The sequence below is a fragment of the Falco biarmicus genome, chromosome 2 (genome assembly GCF_023638135.1).
Source record: "Falco biarmicus isolate bFalBia1 chromosome 2, bFalBia1.pri, whole genome shotgun sequence".
Lineage (NCBI taxonomy): Eukaryota > Metazoa > Chordata > Aves > Falconiformes > Falconidae > Falco > Falco biarmicus.
The window spans coordinates 26338756-26362930 of record NC_079289.1 but is presented as its reverse complement, the minus strand read 5'-3'; the positions used below and the strand labels follow the sequence as shown (position 1 = coordinate 26362930).

Below are 24175 nucleotides of genomic sequence, written 5' to 3'. Positions count from 1 at the left end.
ATACAGAAATGTGAAAGATTCATAGCAGGGCCACCATAAGCATTGTAAGCTTCTTGCTTATCAGACTCCTGTTCCCACTTCAGGGACTCCTTGCACTCAGATCATGAGGGAAAGTGTGTGCCCTCCATTACATGCTCAATTTCCTCCCTCCTAGCTGTCAAGGGCTCTATCTTTGTGTCCCTCCTGCTTCTTCCTATTTTTGTTTATTTCTGATTAAGCAGTTAAAATTTCAAATAAGTAACAATTTTTTTCCTATTACACAAAACACAGTTAATCTTCAGAGTTTACTGCCAGAGCTGTTGTGGAGTCCATAGTAGAGAATTATAAAACCAGATCAGACTGAGTGGAAGACAGATCCATTTGTGCCCATTAGGAAAAATTGTCAGAATGCAATCTCTGGTTTATGAAGATCCCACATAATCAGATGCTGTAGGAGTAAGTTAAGGAAAAATCACCATCCCCATCCTGTTTAACTTACCCTACATAGACCAGAAGAAAGATAATTTTAATACCTTTTGGTTTTTAAATCTGCACTATCCTCTGTTCTAACTGTTCTAAGTCCAACTTGCGTGAATTGCCTCACTGCTCTTGGCATGGTACAGACACTAAAATAATTTCCTCCAGCAGACAGTATATATTTTAAGAGACAAAAATAAAAAAGGAGGAGGAAAATGTTCTGCTCCCCTTTTACAGACAGAAGAGAAGACACAAACTGGTTGAGGTACCTTCATAAAATCAAAAATACAATTTGTAACATGAATCAGAATAAAGATAATTTCCTAAGTCCCAAATGCACTAACAACTGCTTATTCTTCCTCTTTACCATTTTGCAGGATTTGACAGAGATTTTGAGAGTGTGCAATTTATTAGTTTTAACATAATGAGAAACAAAAATGATAACAAGCTTTGAAAAATAATGGCTTCTCTGAATGAGGAGCGCACAGAAATCTATTTTCAGTTCTCTTTCTCCCCCACTTAACTCCAATGAGAAAAAGTATTTGCAATTCAAACTAAAACTGTTGCCTGCATTCTTCGGCTGCAGATAAGTTCTTCCTATACCATCTGTATCAAATGCCTTTAAAGAAGCTAATGTAATTACCAAAATACAAGTGGATATTTCCTGCATACAGCAAGGTTAAAAAGGTCACTGTTTAACTGAATGGAGTACGTGCTTTTTATATTTGCTGTTCTTAGTACTTTCCTTCATGGTCTATTCTCAGTCCATTAAATATAGCCATCAAAATTCAGCAATTTAATAGCAACAATGACCACATATATGGATGCAAAAACTGGGAGCATCAAGTGCATGACCTTAGCTAATCTGGAATAAATGATGTATGCCTGGCAATTATCTCAAAATGCTCTGGTTTACTTGACTACTTTTTCAGAGTTCTTCTGTTGGCCCAAAGATATGCTAATTATTTCTTTTCACTATGACTTATTAATGTCTAAAAAAAGATTAATTTCAACTATACTATTTTAGTCATGCCTGTGGCATTAATGAAGTCATGGGTTCAAAACCTCGAAGCTGCCATGCTGAACTAGTCAGTGTGAATTTCTATTTTGAAGAAATATAACGTAGGCTGATAAAATCAATTTTAAAAAAATCCTTATGAAATAAGATCATGGTTTTGAACTTCCTTTTATTATTATTAATACAATGTGTGTACGAGTCTAACTGAATACCACCACAATTTCATCTGGTCTTTATCAAGGTTTGCCTGCATTTTCTTTCAATGATTTTACTTTGTGTCAACTTAAACCCTTATTGGAACTGGAATCAATTGTAATATTAGCAAACCCAAAAGTTATATGTTTTTATATCTTGTGTTCAACTTAGAAAAAAGATTCAATTAACTATACTTTAGAGGCTGCAGAAATCTTTCACTCAGTTATAGCATCTACTCATATGAAAGTCTCAGGTATGGCTAAATAAAAAGCTTCAGAAACTTTAATCCATTTAACTCAGTTTACAGAGAAAACTTGGCCTTTATTACTCCTTTACAGCATGTCATCAAAACTACAGGAGCTTTGTATAGTAAAAAGTGCTTATGACAAAATAAAGACATACTATTATATGCATTATTTTATTAACATATGAAAAGTGCATACAATGTACCTGGAAATGAGCATTAGGTCCTAAGTTAGACAAAAGAAAAATCAGAAAATACCAGAATTCTCCTTTTTAACTTCTATTTTTGTTAGGTCAGCTATTTTCTATTTCCTACTCATACAGTCTTACACGTAATTTAAATAAAATTGTATTGTTTCAAGTTATTAATTATAATTACTCTTCCCATAATCCTCACTCACTTCTGTGCCAATAGACAGAGTAGGACTCTTCCGCGGGTAATTACCACTCACAAATTTTGTCTTCATTTTTAATAGACTATTCCCTTCTACTCTGTTCAACATTTGTTAGTAATGGCTAAACAAAGTTTCAAAGACAGTTCATGCTGATGACAGAAACTAAAGCATATTTTGGCTGTGACAGTACCAGGAAAAAAGTGATAGTGATATTTTGGTTGGAAATACAAGTTTTCCTTCCAGTTTATTTTTCTTGCAAAATGTCTTTCTTCTGCCATCAAAATCTTATGGTGAATGTTTTCTTGAAATGTTTTGCTAAATCCAACTTAGAATCAAAGAAATAAACTTAGGATTTCATTTTTGACCATTAATTAAAATTACTTGGATAGTTGAAATTTACATTATTGCCTCTCTGCCATATGTTGTCAACCTAGATTAAAACTGATGTTTTTAATCAATCATCAAGTTGTTGGTGAGTTCACGACAGATCTGAAAAGAGAGAGTATGGAGGGAAAATACAAAGACAGGTGAAAAGTTAGGAAGTAAATGCTAAGTATGCAAAACTATTAACTGAAAAGACAGATGTTCTTATTCCAAGTAAGGTAATTATTAGCGGGGAAAAAAAAAGAAAGCAAGATGTGTATTAACCAGAATGTAATGTTTTACAAGATTACACTCAGAATTGGTTTTAGAACCATACATATGTCATATATTTTGTAGACAATTAAATTACACTAATGGTCTTAATTTATGAAAAGAAAAAGCTGGCAAATATTCAGGAATTGCAGAAAGTCTGCAGATGGAAATCATAGCCATGTTGCAGAATAATTACATCTTTACTTTTACTAGATGAAAGGAATCACTATTCTAAAGAATGTAAGTCAGAAAAATAACAAAGTCAGGGTTATGGATTTAACAATTCCCTTCAGCAGCCTTGACTGGCAGAACACAACATCACCACCAACTCTAGGGACCATGAAGGACGGCTGTATTAGTACTCCAGACCATCCTTTGTATGGGTAGGTCAGAACAGAAGAGTGACACAGAAAAACATAATGAATATGAATTTGACTCAGTGCTTTTGGAGTTGATCAAGACAGTTATACTTCTTATAGGATTTTTTGTTATGGTGAAAGACACTGTACAATATATGCAATATTCTTTATATCTGGTGCTCGAAAATCTAGGAAAGGTATCATCCAGGTTATCAAATGAAATAACTTTTAAATATTATCAGAAATCTTCAGATAAACACTGTAAACATTGGTAGGTCAACACAAAAAAATAGATTTTAATCTGTTCAACCCCAACATAAATGATTCTGCCCCTTTAGTCAAATTTGTAAAATAAAATGGGCCTTAACACTAGGACATTTAAAAGAATATTAATGTTATGTAACAGTTTCTTGAGTTATTTTATGTTATGCTATTAAAGTAAGAAAACCTATACTTCTTCACACTGCAGTTATTAAAAAGGAATCTAAATGACGACTATAAAATATCCAGATGGAATCACCGAATGGCAAAAACACTTGAAAGCATACCCACAGAGAGGGGATTTATTACTACATATCAATGATTTACTTTTTAAAATTACAGACTTTAGTACTATGATGTCATGAGCTGTAATGATATTGACAAACTGATGCTGGTGTTACATTACTGTAAAGAGTCTAGTCTTACATCGACGTATGGAATTTTTGTTAATTTTCCATTAGTGCTAATGGGATGCACAAATTCTTGTTCATCAAATGAGAAGGAGACTACTCAATCTATAAAATAAAATCCACTACCACTGTTCCATTCCATATCTCACTGAAGATTTTAAAAACTGATCCAGTTTTTCATTTAGCACTTGTGGTAATTTCTTTCTTGGCCAATGGTCCATTGGAGTTTACTCAATATGTGCATTTGTGTTTCTCTATCCTTCTTTTAAAATAGGATCTCTTTGGAGGGATCTCTTTAATTTGTTGTGAGGTAGTGATGCCTATTTAACTGCGATACCAGAACAGATCTAAAATTTATATCAGTTGATCATGTATCTGTTGGGAACTTGTTCTAGTTAGCATTAATAACACAAAATTACTCTTTTCACATAAAAGAATACAACACAAATGTTAATTATTAAGAAAACAATTCCCTGCTAAATTTAACAGGTTTTTTTTTTTTTTTGGAAGGATGATACTTATATACTAGAATTTATTTTGGAAACGAAATGTGTTTCCTTCTCTTCTAAAGCACCCTTCTAGACAATGGATCAAAACAACTGAACTGGTTATCACACTGCACTGCAGCTGATCAAATAAAAACACCTCTAATCTTGAAAATGTCTATAAAATTTAGCTATTGCTTTTCTGTTAAAGTCTACTTTAGCTTCAGGTAGGCTTGAGTAACTTATAAACATTTTATCTCAGTGGAAGCCTGGAAGAACTAAAAAATACACTACGCTTAGAGGTTCTGGAAAATCCAAATCTCTTATTTATCTAGAAAGAATCTCAATGAAAACCATTCAAATAATTTTCCAAACACCAAACAGTCCACTGTGAATATTAAAATATGATCCTGAAAGTCGTCTTATTTTCCCCTTTATCCTATAATATGGCTCAAAGTTGTAGCTAAATTTTTGCCACAGCTGCTGCCCTAGATATTTTATTTCAATGGATGTAGTAAGAAAAAATATTAATGGAAAAATATATTTACAAATTAATTTAAAATGAAAATGTAAAATGTGTTTCAAGTTTTGGTGTGGTATTTTCTCAAGATGCCATTCCTTTCCTGATCAAGTTGCTTTTTTTGTGATTCAATTTGTAGAAAAACTACTAAATGAAAACACCCAATAACAAAGAAGTTTTCACATATTAAATACATCTGGGAAAAACCAACTCTTCTGAGATTTTGTGTTCTACAGATCCCTCACAGTGTTCTTATTTAAATGAAGAAACATCTACACCTCCTTTTCTTTTTTCTCAGTCCTTCATGTCCTCTCAGATCTGTGTTACAGGAAATTAATATGGGAAGAATTACCTCAACAGTGCATTGTTTTCAAAAAAGTATACAAACAGAAATCAGAATACTAATTTCACTCACCAACACAAGCAAATGTTTATACCTTTAGTAAACCTATGGTTTCTCTTTTTTTTTTTTTTTTTTTTTACATTTTAGTAAAAAATGCTTTCTCTTCATCTTAAGAATCTTTTCCAATTCTATCTAAAGCTGTCAAAAGTGACCTCCTGGACAGGAGGGATCATCACTATGATCCCAAATGGCAGTGTGTAGCATATCACACTTTCCCTGAAAATGCATTACTTGATGTTATTTCTTCGTTAGGTATGAGGTTTTATTTTTTTCCTGAAATTTATCAACTTTTCCTTAGTTTCAGTCTATAACTTATTCCTATTTGATGCCCTATTTTCTGTGCTTATTTATTCTTTTTTGTTTCTTCCCTCTTTTTATAAAACATAATAGTTGCCTTTTGTTTCCTTCTTTCTAGTACTACCTTCTAGTTCTTTGTTACATTCCTTCCTTGTACTAGGGGGGAATCATCATGGCGTGACATAACTGAAATGTGCGTATGGTGAACAACAAAAAAGGAAGGTGAGAAAAGGATAAACTGCACAGCAGTAAAACCCCTTATTCTTTACTGGTCCTTATTTTCTTATATTTCTTCTCTTTGGCAACCTTGGGGCCATACTGAGATATCAGTGAGTGAACCAGTGAAGCTACAAATAGGAAGTATATCAAAACCTCACTGAACTCATGTAGCTAAATTTCCAATTTCCTAAATTTCCTAAATTTCCTAAATTTCCAAGCCTAAGATGACCATTATTTTAAATAGGTATGATCTCCTGTGTAGCGTAACCCACCAGCTAATTTTTGTATCTACTTGAGCAAACTGTTGGTGAACTAATACTTTGTTTAAATGGTAATTCTTTCTGAGATTTTGATAACAAAGAAAAAAACATCTCCATTTCCACACTGAACTTTGCTGACCTTGGTTGGCAGCCACCAGATCTTGCTCCTATCCTGAAGCCCTACTGACAAATGGTAATCATTCTAAAACAGTGTCTCTCAAAACACAGAACTGTACCGCAGTCATAGATCTCTTGAAATAACTTGTATTTCTTGTGTTTCAGTTTTCTTTATTTACTTGACAGTAACATTGTTATGGGCTCTCCCTAGACCTGCTTTGACATCACTTTGCCATCTTAATTTGACATATCAAAACTGTCTCTGTTGTCTGACAAGTTCTTTCAGCATGAGGGTTTCCCACTGCAAGAAAATCTCCACAGACAACATCACTGTTAGTATAAAAAGATTGGATCATAAAATTCCACATACCAACAGACAAAAATAAGACATGATATAAGACAATATATGTTTAGCAGGTTTGTGTTTTTTGGGGGACTTAAATCTTAACATAACATTACACTGAACGCAGTGAAGATGTATTGTCTTAGTTCTTGCAAAAATAATCCCAAGTCTGTAGGGAGTCTGTTAACATCTAGATAAATCAAGTTTGATGGTTCTATTAATGCTTATGATATCGTTAACATTTATTTCTATGAAAAATGAAGGGCTCTATATATAGGTATATTTTTAAGATTCAAGTGTAGTAGTTTGTCATGTTAAATGATTCAAGAGTTTTCGTGGAATATTCTATGTTTATGCCTTGAAGGCGTGGAAACAAGCACATCCATATCCAATAGGATGAACTGTAGAAGTGCCTTCGAATCATCAGGGCAAGTAAGGCAGTTTTGTAAAATTGGTCACTGATTAAAATGTTTCAGTCTGGGTCAGAAAAACAGGTGATAAGTACACACAGCGTTAAGGAGTATAGAAGGAGCAACTGTGACCAGCCAGAATGCAGTTAGTTTTGTAAAGAACCTGGACATGGGCTACATGGAAAAGGATTATTAGACTGCCTCATGAGAATTACATCTTTCCAGGCAAAATCTGATACAGAGATGTTACTTGTACCCTATAGTTTATCAGAGCTAGGTAGTTCTCTGGAAAATACTGCTGGGATAATAAAGTAGATTGATTCCATTTTTAAGCCTTTAGAGGACAAAGGGTGGGGCAAATACCTGCCTAACTGTTTCAAGTCCAAAATCAGGCAGAATCCCCTGCTGAGTTCTGAATGATGAATTAAGTGGAATAAGAACCAGAGAACCTCTGCCTGTGGGGAGCTTCAGTCACAGCATGAACATCCTGTAGATACTGAATACCTTTTTGGCATACCACCTCGTTTTTCTTTGGACCTGGACAGTAGAGGAGAAAATAATAAGGGGCAAGAAGGTGGCTGTTCTAAAAAAAATAATAAAGTAATTGCACAACTTAGTCCAGTGTTACTATGCTGCACTGCTGTATACCTGATATAATGAGTCCACCTACAGGCTATGTGACAGCAGTGCCTGTACATGTTAAGAACTTTCTCAAGAATCTTTTAAAAAATATTTCCTTGAAATAACATTAAAGAGGTCTCTTGCTATTCTTTTTGTAGTAGGAGCCAAATTTACTGGGGGGAAAAAAAGAGAAAAAAAGAAAATTATTTTCCATGAAAGCTGGAAGTTAGAATGAGAAGGCAGACAGATGGACATCTGACCTACATGGTATTAGGACAAAGGAGGAGTATGAATTCATCAGGGAGGTTATTCTTCTAGAGTTTTAAGAAGAAAAGACCAGCCCTTTCTAGGCTTTACGGCTTGCAACTAGAATACAGGCTACTAGCTTGGAAAAGAAACTTGTGAGAAAGTACCCAGTACTGCTGGAGGTAAGTGGGACCCAAGGACCACAAAAACCTCCCTTTCTCATTTTTTAAAAGCTCTAGTATTTTATGCATTTATTTCTGTGCTTTAAAAGAACAACAATTGTTATTGTTTGGTTTCTAATAATATAATTTTTACAGTAGCACTTTAAACAGTAATTTAGTAACTTCAAATATTAGTAGCTTCTGTATTTTCAAGGATAATTTTCAGACCTTCTTTGCAGCAAGCCTGACCACTTTACACTGCTACCAGCTTTTCTTTTCCTGAGGGCATGGTTGTGTTTTTTTTTTACTGCTGCACTCTCTTAACCCCTTCTGTTGAGTATATGTAGTTGATTCTAAACTTTACAATTAGTCTCACATTTTCAGTCATTTTTTTCTTCATTAGCAAAGCAACAGATTTCTGCCTAATGAGAATGCCCAATTTCTGCCTAATGAAAACGCCATACATTTTTGACAGTACATATATCTTGATTATTAATTAACGTAACAATGATAATACAATCAAGGACGTATAATCTGAGTGCCAACAATTTCTACCCTTAAGTTACTCTGGACCACACAAGCCAAAGACAAAGGAGAGGGCATGAGCAGTTAACCTCTGTTACACAGTCTAATACATCTTAGTAAGTGTCCAATTCATTAGACAGGGATAGAGTGGCTCATATGTTTAATTAATTATTGGCAGGTTTACTTTCAAAAAGGTGCCAGATGCTATGCATTTCCTAGTTGCTATCTGGATCTCTGATCTATGTTGTTTCCTGCCATGTTAAACATCTGTTCAGAACATACTTCTGCACACAGGAACTTCAGTAATTTAAGAGTTAAATCTTCAAAATGGAATGAATGTGTATCTTCTTCACTTTTGTGTGTTTGTAATGATATCCCTTTAAAGGCATCATAAAGGAATATTATATGAAGAAAAATGTTCTGTAACTGGTGTGGGGATCATTACAGTTTGAAGATTTCACTGTGCATAAATAATAGACTTCTGCTGTAGCACCTGCTCTTCAGTTCCTCCTCTGAATGCTAGGATTGGGATCTGTCTTGTCACTAGTAGCATATTCAGAAAAACAATGTGGAAGTTGCAAAGCTTTGAACCTCGATTCCGCTGGAGGATGTATAAATAGAGGCAGATTTGAATATCCATTTCACCTTTCATCATTTATTTGTTCCTACCATATACATTTCTGGAAAAAGGGTGGTGTTTTCTGTCTCCATGTGTATTTGACTCATCGATGTGTTCTAGTAAGAAACACTTTCAGTCACAAAGTGTTTGCAGAAACATGACCATACTGTGGAGCCTTTCAGTAAGACACTAAGAGCTAATCATAGAGAATGTCTTACAACAGATTTCTTACAAGCCTATAAATAGCAGTTTGAAATTCGTGATTTTTTTCCCCTCCCCTGTAGATGAAGGGATTACATGTGCAGTCAGGATTTCAATCACTACCAGCATTTTAAATTCTATCCACTGGAGGATTTCAAAGGGTTTTGTGCCCTCATTCAAAATTACCTATTGTTTTCTTCATGGTAAAACCCAAACCTTGCAAATTACTTGCAGAAATTCTAAAGTAATAAAGGAAAATATATAAGAAACATCCTCACAATGCAAATCAATGCTCAAATCTTGTAACAATATAAAGTTATTCAATGTATTGTTAGTGATGATGAATGTTTTTAAACTAACTGAAGTAAAGCATTATCTGTAACTCATTGTTTCAACTTCACTATCTAAACGGGGCTTGTGTTTGGACAGTAATGCAATTTCATTGGGATCTTTTTGCAAGTGTTTACAGCAAGAGATAAAAAGAAATCTATGAACAGGAATCCTACTGCTACAAATTAAGGAAGTCTGTCTTCCAGAGGATAGGGTCAGGCAATTCACTGGCTTTAACTGCACTGTGCTGAGCCTGCAGCATCACATCTTACTAAACATAGAAGTACACCGAGACACCTAGGGCACATGGAAAGAAAGGAGTGAGAGGTGGCATGGCAGAGAAGAAATACATTATGCACTCCTTAGCCTTGAAAACCAATACAGAGCTCCTGCCCCAGTACAAACCAAACAATCCATAAGAATCCTGATTCTGACTGACCAGTGTGATCACACCCTGTGAGACATATGCTGCAAATGACACTAGCCTGACCTCCCCGCAGAAACATTTTTAACATTCAACTTGATTTCTAACAGGGATTCTCTGATGTCTAATAGAGTTAAATTCATTCTCTCTCTCTCAGTCCTGCTTTATCAATTGCTTTCCTGTTCCTCATGCTGCAATATCCATAGTATTGTACCAACACAGTATGTTACACAGTTGCAAATGAACCAGAAGAGATTTTTTTAGTTACTTTTCAGTCTTCCATTTATTCACTGCACAATGATGACATACCACAAATGATAGTGCAGAGCAAATATTGAAGCTGATTAAGAGATACACATATAACTACTGCCTCAGCCAAGAAATTATAGGGTATCTTTTCTTGAAACAGATACCTATATTCATGAATATTGTGTAAAAATAGCATCATTTAAGCATCCTCTGTTGAATTGGTTGAAACTGGCCAACATGTTGAAAAGTTATGAAGGGAGTAAAAGGCTGATCCTTCTCAGCCAGTCTGATTACATAAGTCTCACATCCTCAAGAAATCACATTAAAGTATATGTATGGCTATGCACTCATACACTTGCAAGGACTCTCTGAAATGTGGGACCAAATTATAGCTGGCACGAGGCTTGCCTGAATAGACAAACTTCATTATGCAGAGAAAGGAGAAAATGTCTCACACTGAAATGAGCTTCAAGGTAATGATTAAAGAACTTCTTAAATAAAAAACGAAACGCAGTTTATATATATAAACATATACACACAAACACACATAAAAAATCAGAAGAAAGGCTTATTTGACTTAGGCTTCGGTGACTTTGAACACTGACCATCTTTGATGCCTTAAGGGAAGATGATATATTGTCAACTGCAGAACAAGGGAAAACATGCTTTTTTTACTGATCCCTGCAGGTGGCTAGTTGATGCTAAAGTACATCTGTCTATGGCCATGTGAACAAATGCAGCAATGGCAACGTTAGAGCAAATTAAGGTTAACGCAGACTATCACACCTTGCAGGGTATGGCACAGAGGAAGTGAGTATTCACAGGCTCCAAAGCCACAAAGAAGCTTCAAACCTATTCAGCAAATACATGACATTTTTCCTCCTGAGAAGCTGGATTTAAGACTATATTTAGAAAGAATGTGTAAGACAGTCATAAAGACTACAAGTAGCATCAATCACAGTACTTGATGGTAAGCCCTAGTAAAGTTTCCCAATGTTATTTACTCTCATTAGGCATTCTGCTGGTAGAAAGGCTAAGACATCCTGTAGTATCTAACTTCTTTTTATCTCTTCTCTTTGGTACATGGAGCAGTTCAAGCTCCTTACATTGTACTTCATGGCATTTATCTCCCATCCATCAATCGCTCTTGTGTCCTGCTCTTTTGTTCCCTCTGCAGCGTGTGCGTATCATTCTTGAAGTGCTGACTATAGAACCAGATGGTAGGAGTTTCACTGAAGTTGTGCACAGAAATGAAATCACCTCCTCATTTATTCTTCCTAGGCATCCAATATTGGACAAGCCTTTGTTCCCTCAGCACTGAGCTGAAAGCCCAGAGTATACTAATTATTATAAAAATCCCTAAATTCTTTGTGTGGCTTCATCCAATATCTCCTACCCTCTATGTATAGTTTATATTCTTTGTTCCTAGAGATTAGACTCAGCATTTGGCTGTGCTGAAATCTGGCTTTTTCTTGAGTTTCGGTTATTCCACAAAATGATTCAACACCTCTCTCCAGTGGAATGCCCTTGCTTCTCATTTTCTGTATCTCTGTCTAAGCAGTTAGCTTTGCCAGGAACAATTCTGTACCATAATAAAGACTGTTAATAAAAATATCAAAGTAGGATCAAAAAGTGGCTTATATAAAATTTCTATGAATAGCTTCAGGTTTTACTTATGTGCTGTTAGTTCCAGTTAATGGAAATTTGAAAATCATAACACTAATTTTTTAATTCCTTTTCTCTCTTACTTGTAATATTTATTCATTTATTTAGTTCAGAATGTTGGCTACATGCTGTGCTACACACTAGTAGGCAATTACCAAAAAGTCTGATTAGTTGAAAGAAAGCATGCCTGGACACACAAACAAAAACATTTAGCATGTGGCAGAGTGAGATAAAAGATAGTATGAACAGGAAAATAAAAGTTCTGCAAGAGCATGCAAGCTCTGCTTTACAGCATCTGTGCTCCTGAGCACAACAATAATACAAAGGTTCTGAGAAGTTTCTAAGAGAAAACCAAGGGTCATGTTAAGCACCAAAAATTACTTTTTTTCCCCAGAAAGTATAAAGGATTTCCAGATTACTACGGTGTCTTAGGAAAATGGTTGTCCTGTTTTATCTAATACAAAAGAGTATTGTTTAAGCAAATCAGAAACTAATTGTGCCAGTACTGGTGGATGCTACAGTGATGCCACACTTGTGGTCTTTGGGAGCTTTTAATGCAATGTCATTTAGCATCCAAGTTCTATCTGTGGTTTCCAGAGGAATGTTTTGGGCAATTTTTCAATTGTTTCAAGAAGCCTCCTGTCAAATAGCATACAAAGCTAGTCCTTCACCACTTCTACTGAATATTTTCATAGGGCCATGTGGTGAGTTAATGAAGAGAAATGAATTCTGCTCCTATCAGCACAAAAACATTTTCTTTTTCATCTGATTTGAATTGTGCATGTACCAGAAACATATCAAATGCATGCCAAAGAATCTGTATGAGCTCTTTTGGAGAAGGACTACCTGGCTGAGCTTCTACCCAGCTAGTGATATAGGAAAATGAAAAGCACTGGTAATGTTTGTTTGGTATCTCACTAAGGAGAAGGGAAAGCATTGTATGTGACTATGTTTCAATCTTGGACCTATTAGAGTTCAGGACACTCCAAGAATAGCTGTAGTGAAAATACTTTTATCCATCTGTGCTTGACAAAAAAAGGATATAACTTTTCTTTTGGATAGAGATCAGATTACACTTGCCTGTAACATTTTCACCTAAAAGCTAGAATATCGTAATGTACTGTACATGGAGGGAATTTGCAGACCATATGGAAATGAGAGTTAGTAAAAACATATCTGTGCAAGTGTTAAATGGAACTCCACAACGAGCACTGCTAAGCTCAAATATGTGACCTACACATATTGCATGTTTGTTTCCAATTAGATTTTATACGGACAATTTTAACCTTTGCAACTTCTATTCTCTGAGGCACTGGGAGAACCTCGGTTGATGAACCACAGTAATGTTGGGCTGGTTTTGGTACACTCTGAAGCTATTCATATCCAATTGCAAAGCAATCCTTTTTAACTTATCATTGAGGACAATTTCCAGTTATAAAATATTTTGGGAAGTTGATGAAACATTAGAAATTCAGTTGAGTGTAAGATACTTTTGAAGAAAGAAATGGTTTTGGGAAAAGGAACAAAAATTAGTATTATTTCAGTATAGTAAATATGTGAAATGTTTTACCAATAAATAGGTTCTGCAATGTCAGATTACAGCTTGATAGGGTTCCTCTGCTACCAGTCACATTTGGGAACTTAAATGAACAAACAAGAAAAAATAAGAATTTTGAGTATGAGTGGTCCAAGTTTTTGGTCTAGATGGACAAGATCATTGCAGCCCAGTCATTTCAACTCCACTCAAAACTTAAGAACTCACTGCTTAGATATTAACTATAATTTCCTCAAAAAATTAATCAGCCAGTCTTCCATGGGACAGAATGATGATACATCCTAAAGGAAAATGAGGTGGCATGGTATGACTACAAGATTTTTCACAAAAAGTTTGAGACAGCTCAACTACTGTGAAAAGGTGAAATCATAACTAAGTTGTATACACGTTTCCAAATATATATTTACAACACCTAACTCAAACCATCAGATTTTCTGGAAAGTTTGCATAATCAATCTGGTTTAGAATTATTAAAATGATTTTTTTCTGTTCCCTTTTCTTTTGTGCTCTCTCTTCAGTATGCAAAACCTCAGCTACAAAACTCTTGATATTCTTACTAAGTCTGAAGTGATTTAGTAATTCTTATACACATGCATGCACAAGAGTACTAGAGAGAGCTTCAGAAAAAAAGCCATGTCATCAAGGATGCCTGGAGGTATTCAGATAGGAGAAAGACTTCTTACCATAAGGAGGTTTTGAAAAACTGCAAGAGGAGGGAGGGTATTTTTGTGTTTCAAGCTTGAATACTCAGAAGAAAAGGACACGCTTCATGGAATGCAACAGATACTTTTATGTTGATCAATTTGAAAAACAGACAGAACCCTTAGACTTGATTAAATAAAGTTTATTTACTCCTTTTTGATTGTTATAACTAAAACCTTTAGACATAAAGCAATAAATTAGACTATTTCATATAAAACTGTCAAGCTAATTACTGCTTGCCAGTATAAAATCAAATTTAAATTATCAAAGCCCCACAGGAACTCTGTGTACTCACATATCTTGAATAACACCACTAAACCCCTCTATTTTGCAGAGCCATTACATGGTGAGCACTTTCAAGCACTTCAAGGACCAACACTGGCTTTCAGTAAACAATGACAGGAAACTTCTCAAAGCAAATCAGGTATCAGACTATGAGAGAATTTAGAATTCTCTTTTAAAGGCAAATTATCTAGGCAAGAATTCAGTTTAGTTGAGAACAAGGGTCTCATGCGGGCAGTGAAGAAAGAAAAGAAGTACACAATGACTATAAAAGCATCTAAGTTCTCTGTTAAGAAGCAAAAAAGCCCAACTGTGTTAGAAGGAGCAAACAGAAATTCAAGTCCTGCAATGTAAAAATCCAAGGTGTACTCAGATTTTTTTCTTTACGGATTGCTATTTCAATATCTTGGGAAGAAAGGACTGTTTTTCAGAAAACAGGAAGAGTGTGATTGGTTAGACACAACATTAAGGAAAAGTGATGGGAAGGACAGTACTTGTTTTGGAACTCAGTGTTTGTAAACTATTCCTGAGACTGAACTGAGTGGCTCAGTCATAGATGGGACAAAATTTGGAATGGCAGTCCAAGCGGGTATCGGAAGAATGCTAAGCCATGTCTCTCCCTGTACAGGCAAAGACATAAACTCATACCGCCATATAGCTGTGAGGCTCCTCTGGCCTCTAGCTTTTCAGTCTTTGTCACATGCTGGGAACTGTTGTAGCCTTGTTTATGCCATGAATCTGACCAAAAGACAAAGTCAGAACAGCATCAGTGAAGAATTTTTTAAAATCTATAAAAGAGTTCAGGTGAAACCAAGACAATTTTAGTTGTATTGTATGAATTCTATAGTGCAATTAATCAATTGTCAAATGGAAAGGATAACACTGCTACAAATTTTGCAAACAACTTCACTAAGAGACTTGAAAATGGAACCCATCAAATATCTTAGTCATCTGTGTTCTTGATGAACATCTCAGACCACTAACTTCAGGTGTCATTAAGTGAGAACTGCAACTTACTCATAGCTATAAAATTAACAGTATAAAATACCTAAAGTCTCCGAGTATTACTAAGCTGCTATAACATTCCTTGGTCTTATTAAACAATAACGAGACAAAAAAAAAAAAAAAGGCTATTTAGAAGATCTCATTTACAAGGTACAAATATTTTTAGCATTAAGAGTAGAAGATGGCCAACATTGTGGGGAGTATTAACTGAGACCATAGAAAGACTGTACACTAATATTTAGATAAAATGCATGTATAATAGAACGAGTTTAGGAATTTGAACACAAAGATGTGTTTTTTCTGTGTAGATCTTCACACATTGTAAGTTCTGCCTTAATGAGACTTTTTCCTCTCAATAAACAGCAGTATTGTGTGTAAGAACTATTCTGAAAGGAAAAAAGTTTATTTAGCTGAATATATTCTCTGAATATGTGACGTGGGAGCAGTGCATGCTCACGCAAAATCCCCTATCACTATTTTAACTACATTCACACTGATTCATTACTTTCTGCATGAGCTTGCTGTATTTTGCACTTTCTTCATAATTTCTGCATTACTTACTGCCTCAACTTACGAGGCAAATCTTCTAACTATGAAGTAGTTATAAAACCCCACAAAATTCCTCAGAAGTGTTCAAGAATACTTCTTTTTCAAAAGTCATCCCTTTTTATTCCCCTATAGGGACAGCTCTTTATCCATCTTTGTGAATCCAACTGACCTACCCAAGCAAATAGCTTCCCTACCAAATATAGATACACATATCAATAATGTTGGAGCGCAGTCTTCAATTCACTTTCTTTGGGAATCGATTACACTTTTTAACTGTACTTTTCACTAGTTTCTCAAAGTCCGGCTGAAACACATATAATTTTTCTGAGGAGGAAAAAGCGAACTAAAGAGAAGTTTTTGCATTCCAAGATGACAGGACGTATCTTTACACAGCATCTCACTTGGAGAAAAAAAGGGGTACAAGAGCTATCACTTAATTTCTGTAAATGACATTAAATGCAAGGAAGTGAAATCACAACACATTAACAACTGATTAATTTATTTATGAAAAATAGTTATATGAAGTCTAGTGAAAATGAAAAAAAGTTCATATCAAATGACTAATTGTCAAAATAATATAATCTTATAACAGAAACAGTACCTTCAATCAACAGCTCTTGTCCATGACTGCCCAACAGTGTTCGGGATAGGAAAGGGGCAAAATCAACAAAAATTTCTCGCAGCAGAGGGGCCACCTTTTCTAAGGCTCTTTCAAGCTTTGCAGTGATACTGTGAAAAAAACAGACACCATGATTGGAAGAACACTTAACAACAGAAGTTAAATGATATCAAATCGTATCTGTTTTTAAAAGTTGCTGCAAGCTTCTTTATAAAAGATGATCATAATTTGATGAAGCTTTACAGTGTTTAAATGGCTTTAAGTAAATGCAAATGTTACGTCAGCCTCATAAATTCTACACCATTTACAGAGTACTCCAGAATTTATTCTCATTTTCAAACATGATAAGAAGAACGTCAGATAGTCAAGTGTAAGTGTATTTCACCCATCTCAGTTTATATGCATCTCATCATTTTATATACAGTTGAGGGCTTGAAAAGAGATTTTATTCACCCAAAGCAATCACAGGTAACTTGCTTTTTCGTTCAAGCTTTCAAATCACAACATCTGGCATTGCAATGCTAGACAATGGAGTACATGAGAAAGTGTTCTAGCACAGGTATCAAGAAAACCAATATTCTTTTCTTCAGCTTTGAGGGAACATGACCCCAGGAAAATAACTTTGCCATTGCATTTATACTTCCCTGCCTGCTGAGAATATATACTCTTCAAAGCCCAGAGTGTTCCTTAATTTCAACTTGTACAATGAGAAGAGGTGTTGTGACTTCAGTTTGTTTCTTAAATACCAGAAATATTCCTGTGTCTGAGGATACAAACCTAGCAATAGTATGCAAATGTCAGCAGTGTGCTAAGGACTGTACCCCTAAGAGTCCTTCCCCTTTAAAACTCAACAGGGCAGAACACTTGTACACTCTGAAACTCCTATGCCAAGATTAAAAACCTGCTGTGTTATGAACTATTCCTTAAAAACTGGGATGAAATTACATACGTATTCTGGTCTACCAATAATTTTTGCTGTTCTTTTTCAGATTGCTGGTGGCTGAAGGGGTTTTCTTTGTGCTTTAATTGCGGCACAAAAATATTACTGGCATTTAAAAGTGCATTTATAGGAAGAAGTTATGCTTATTGACAGGATCTAAGAGAACGAACACTGACATTTAAATTTTATACTGTATCTACTAACTATAAACATTAAATAAATATGGATTTTTTTAAATTCAGATCACATAAAGATCCCTGCATTTAAAGAGAAAGCTGATATTATAAACATATTGGAAGTTTTTCTTCATTAGCATAAATTATTTTACTGAATTCCTATAGTTTATTTTCTTTCAATGTTCTGCTTTCCCATTTCAAATTCAGATAGTGATTTCCTAATATTCCAAAGGATGGATTCATATCAACAGCCTTTGCTTTAGTTGACTGGTTGACTTTTACTATGCTAAAGTCTCTGTTGACTATATTTGAAACACAGGCAACTACCTTAGAGTTTTGTAATTTGCAACATGAATCTATCCCAAGTTTCTCTGGTAGAGATAAAAAGCCTACTAGATTAATCCAGTCTTCTCTAAACCATGTTTTAAAATATGCTTTCACTGTACATTGGTTTAAAAGACCCCATTTTAGAGTTCACTTAGCTCTGAAAACTTTACATACAATTGAAAAAATATCAATGTCAAAAGTTTTAAAATTAAGATCAATTTTTATTTAAGAATCAAGTAATATGGGAGGTGTGGATGTGCTGTTAATCTACACCTTGGATGAGCTATTAATAAACACCTTGTTATCAAATGGATAGCCGATGGATCTTGTATATTATGGATCTATTAATGGGCAATTGGGAATAGCATTCTGTGAAAATGTGAGATCAAAGTTTAGCACTGTTTAAAAATGCATATCAAAGGACAGGAATGAATATTTAAATAGAGGAAAAAGAAAACCCGAATCCTTTTTCCTTCATATAAATCCCTGGTGCATTTACATGTTGAAAACTGACTGCAGTTCTGGTCCTTCAGTTTCAAAAAGAACAAGTAAAATTAAGGAAAAAAACATACGTAGAGACCCCAAAAATGTTTCGGGGTAGCATGTGGCCCATCTACTGCCTTTCCTGTAGACACACACTAAGGAGAGAAATTGATCTGATTCTAAAGCTGTTTCTAACAATTATTGTACCTTATAATGCATCCTGCAATCATGAAGGAACCGTAGAGATTCATGTAACTAGTTTTCATGACTGAACTAAGATTTTAAGGGGGTTTTGTAAAGAATGGGTATTTTGGTTTTTCCTCTCCATTACTGGAGATTCAAGGCAAATAAACTCTTAGCAGCTTCCAAATTCAAGATTATTTATTTTGCAGATTAAAGACAACACACATCAGAAAATTGTGTGTGTCTGTGTGTGTGTGTATATATATATATATAATTTATCCATATATAAATGTGATAAACTTGGACAGGAAAGGTTGAAAGAGCACAGTAGCAATATGAGATTAAAAGAAGTAATTTTAAGACTGTGAGCAAAAAGAACAAATAATTCTGTGGATAGTTCTTGCTACCTACTGCTTGAATTGGTCACAAGAAAGTGCAGAGAGGTGGGGGGCACACACTGTCCCAGTCCCATGTATGCTACCTTCCCAACCCCATTCCAGGCCAGACCTCTACCTCCAAATCAAGACTATTAAATGCCAAAAAGTCCAAGGTAGTTCTCCTGCCCACTTCCCTCTGCTCATTCTACAGCTGTAAGCAGCTCTTTACCTATTCAGCAGCTATAAGGGAAAGCTTAGGTAAGTTAGCTTTCACTTCATGTTCTCTAACCCCACAAACAACTCTCATTTTTAACCTCATAAAAGCTGAAGCACAACAAATTCATAATAAGGAAACCAAAATTTATCTGTAATCAAAATAAACTTTTAGTTGTTTATTTGAAGCCCAAAGCACATTTCTTGGGTTGATTATATTTTAAGTTTTCTACATTTCTGATATTGTGCTTCCCAGAATTTTTTTCAGTTGCTAATCTCAGTTACTACTCAGAGCACAACATTTTCTGAGTTCAGATTCTGCATTCAAAATGTGAATTCTAGATTTTGCAAACTGAAGTTTTTCTTTGAGTCCAGGACCAAAACTTTCAAAATGCTTATGAAAAAAACAAGAACATTTCATTGGTTAAAATAACTGAAAAACAAAATTGTTAAAAATCCAGTTTAATTTTAACATACTTCAGTATCTGAATTTTAAAAAAGATGTCAGCCCCAGTGAAGCACTGTCCCAACACAGGAAGACAAGAAGCAAAAGGAGTGGCTTAATTACACCACAACCTTATTAACTTGCGTCATAATGCTGTCAAGTAATAAATAACACCACACAAATGGACATTGTCTCGACCATTTGCACCGTTTTGGAGCAGAGCCAACAGCCCTTCTGCTTTCAGCCTGGGCCCACACCCCCTGCCATGATTTCACCTGCACTACCACCTGACATTTCAGCTAGGACCAGCAAAAAAAGGCATTTTTTGCATCGTGTGTTAAATCGCTGAAGTACCAATACTTTTTTTCACCGGTTACATAGGGCCTTCGATTTAAGTTTATTTCTTTTCTAGTTCATTACAGAATGACAGTCTTTTGTTCATGAGCTTGTAAGCATATTAAATGAGCAAAATTATATATTTTTTCTTTGTATAGTTTCATATGTTTGAAGTTGTGGGAGAGGAAATTATAGTTATTAAAAGATAAAACTTGTGTACCTCATGTTTTCAGCTGAATCCTCTGGCATTGGAGCAACAGTTTGTACAGCTGGGAGATTTTTGCTGGTAGCACCATTCACAAAGCTGGATGACGAAGAGGAAGAAGAAGATCCTGAGTCTACTGCACCTGTCCCCCAAAAAATACAGGTCTTAATTCAGTCTGAAGAAACATAATTTTTAGAGATTTGTAATATATTCCTTGTCTTATTCATCTACTTTTAAGTAAGGAAATAATGTTGTTTATTCTAAAACAATTCAAACAATTTGATATGATCATCATATAAATTAATACCTTATTCTGCTACTATAAAAATAATAAGCTTAAAAAGCTATTGGAAAATCAGGCAAAATAAATCCTTACCTCATTTTCATTATTCCCAAATTATATTCCAAAGATGAAAACATTTTTACATCATCCTGTAAAGCAAGATCTTTCTAAAATAAAGGTATATTTATGATGAGCTTGAGTGGAGAATAGAAGTTTAACTTTTTTTTATAATATATATATATACACACACTTCTTGACTGCTGTAGTTGCAACTACAGGCAGAAAATAAAATACAAATTTAAGAATTACAGAGAAAATAGAAAATGCATATTCCTTCAGGAAGTAATATGGAAAACTAGTATCTAATTATAGTTTTTCTGTTTCCTTCCTCGAGTCAAGGGGAATCTTAAGGTATTAGAAGTCGGAAGGGCAGCGGGGGTATCATTTCAATGGGTTGTGAACAGCTGCCCAGAAAAAAAGATGCAGACAGAGCATACATTTATACTTTAAGTGATCGGGGTCAGAGCTAAGGGCTAAACTTAGACGCTAGATGCCAATCTATCATGCTTGCTGAAATGGGACTCTGAGTTCAGCCTCTCTGAAGCAAACCAGCAAAGGCTCAGAGTGGCCATGAACAGTCGTGAGAGCACTGTGATAAATGCTGTCCCTGTTCTGCTGCGCTGTCCTTGTGCAACGCGTCACTGCAAGAGAGGTAGCAACGAACAGTCTTGTAGTCGGAGCTCAAAGCCTGAGGGACTGCAACGCTACCAGACACAAGGGCGACAGCCAACAAGATTTATCTAAGTTAGCAACGAGGGGTGGAGAACCCCAGTTTAGAGATCAGCGGCATTATCCTGCCAATTTTGTAAAATGATAACTAGTTGCTCCCTGTTGCTGGTCAGTTTTAGCAGCTGATACATCACTGTCCTTGGAATTACATAGGTATATGTTATTTTTCAGTTTCCTGCAAAGCTCTACAAAGCATTTACAGTTCCTTAACTGCTTAAGCAGCCAGCTGACAGTGAAGCAGAGGTCAAATGTTGGTAATCATGAAAAATTCTCTGGCAGCAGGGATGATTTATTGTGGTTTTGGTTTTTTTTTTAATTTGCCTTTAAATATTTTTTACTGATAAAAGAATTAAGGTAAACATCAGAGCTTTCACTGGCTCGCTTAAGAAAATTTACATTCAAAACTCTCAAAATGCAGCAGGATCTGCTGGGCTTGCTGACACCAGAGTAGCTGGTGAGGTTCAGGATTTAGACTAGGAACTGATTTAGTCTGTTTTAATAATGTCAGTGGGAGGTGGCGGTGGCTGACACTCTGGGTTCTGACTTGCACTAAATGCAAATTGTAAATGTATCCAAACACACCGAGAAGGAAACACAAAAATATAGGCTCTCTCCCAACCTAGGAATCACAGCGATTTATCTGAGAATAGGGTAGCTTAAAAAAGATTAAGGACTCACACATATGTGTATGTGTGTGTGTATTTATATTATTTATAGATATGTATTATTTACAAATTTATATTCATATATGCACTGGTAACACATTTTTTTGTTGTTGCTTCCCTCTTTCTTCCAAAACCAAACTTTCTTCATTTAAGGTTGTTGTCTAAAAATGCAGTTGCTAAGTTGTTTAACCAGCTAGGCTCCCAGAAGAGAAGGTCAAGCAGACCTAGAACTACTGGATTAACATAGAAGTGAGAATCAGGATCAAAATTGAGGAAATCCAGTCTAAACCCCTATAAAACAAGTTTCTTACATAAAGAGATGAAGGAAGAAAACCTATCTCCTAAAAGATATATTCAAAACACTAAAAGGACTTCAGTAACATACATCTCATTACATCGTGACAGTGACATTGACTACGACAGCAATGGCAGATGGAATGTAAACACTGACTGTAAGCCATGAATAACTGAAAAAAACACCTTTCACAAAAGTCCAGCATAGAATATACCTCAAAGACACAACTGTATTTCTACAGTATCTGTGATATACTGTAAAAACAACTGTAAATAGGTTTGGGGGGACATCTAGTGTTTCTAAAAATTGTATACTGTTTCTTTTTTACCATAGTACAAAAAAACCCCAAACTAAACCAGGTGCTGTTCAATGAAATTCTATACACTACTTTAAAATCATTAATAACATAGATAATTTCACAGACTTCAGGTATGTAAACCAGAAAGTACCTGGATACTTCAATGTATATATCTCAAAAACTGACATGCATAATCACTGTTTTAACTACCATAGGCACAGTTTAATTAAAAACAGCAAAAAGAGTATTTTAATATAATAGATATTTATATATTTTCAATGTGAGACTACTTTTTTTTTACTGTCAATAATGTTGAGCATTCTTAGAATGTCGATATAAAATTCAAATCTTAAAAAAAGTTTGGAGGGGAAGGTCTTTTGAAGCTGTTTTTTAAGAGAATTCATCAATAAAGCTCATTCAGATGAATTAATGCATAAAAGACTTTACTAGAGCAGTCGAGTACACACATAATACTAATTAATTTGTTACTTGCTGAAATTCTATTGAATCAATACTTTTCCTTTAATCAAGCTAATCCATAGACTAGGAGACAAAACCAGTTGCATTAAAAAAAAAAAAAAAAAAGCAGCTATAAGATCTACCAGAAAAAAGCAGCCTTTAATCCACAGTGAATGTACCATGGCATCTGCAATACTGTCCTCTACTAAGGGAGGTATCGGGGAAATGACTGATTTTTAAATGCACTTACTTACAAAGAAGAGCTACTACATTCCAGCCCAAACAGTTCAGATCTTTAATCACTGAGAAGTCTGAAAAGCTTACATTATTCAGTATCAATTGGAAAACAAGGTTTCCAATGTAGGATATTTTTTGCATGACATAAGAGTACCTAAAAGGAAATCCGTTCAAGATTAACAGAAGTGGCTACACAAATGGAACTGTTCATAGCAGTGATAACATTATTCAGAGCATTCATTCCTCCCATCTGCCTCAGGATAATTAGATTTTAAGATTTTTTTTTTATCCTTAGAAAAATCAAAGTTCTATTACCAGGTATTAAAGGTAATCTGCAAAAGGAAAGAAAAAAAAAATGAGTGTGCCTTCATATTATTCCATGAAGCAGAAGGATGCCAAAAGCTTCCCCCTCCATTTTCTGCAACCCCAGGGAGATTTTCACTTTCTCAACCCTTGACTGAAATCGTGATAGCCTTGAAGAGAGCTTTTCTCTCAAGTGCTTTTGTGTAGTTTAGAAAGAAAACAGACCATAGCCAGACATTTCAAAGGAATTTAAGTAAACGTCAGTTGCTCTCAGTAAGGATTCATTTCTCAACAGAGATCACACTCTCCATGGTCAACAGGCTCCTTGATGATAGACAATCCCATTATTACTATTATAAATAATTAAAAAAAGAAGGTCTT

At 35.0% G+C, this 24175-nt stretch overlaps 1 protein-coding gene across 3 annotated transcripts in view; it reads right to left on the bottom strand.

Annotated features, from left to right (window-relative positions):
• NBEA (neurobeachin) overlaps positions 1 to 24175 on the bottom strand; it is a 510074-nt gene that overhangs the window by 263687 nt on the left and 222212 nt on the right. For all 3 annotated transcript variants that reach the window (XM_056329059.1, XM_056329057.1, XM_056329058.1), the window contains exons 33-34: positions 20481 to 20607; positions 16763 to 16890 (exon numbers count right to left, since the gene is read on the bottom strand). In XM_056329059.1, coding sequence (XP_056185034.1) covers positions 16763 to 16890; positions 20481 to 20607 — 255 coding nt within the window. The remainder of the gene's footprint in view (positions 1 to 16762; positions 16891 to 20480; positions 20608 to 24175) is intronic.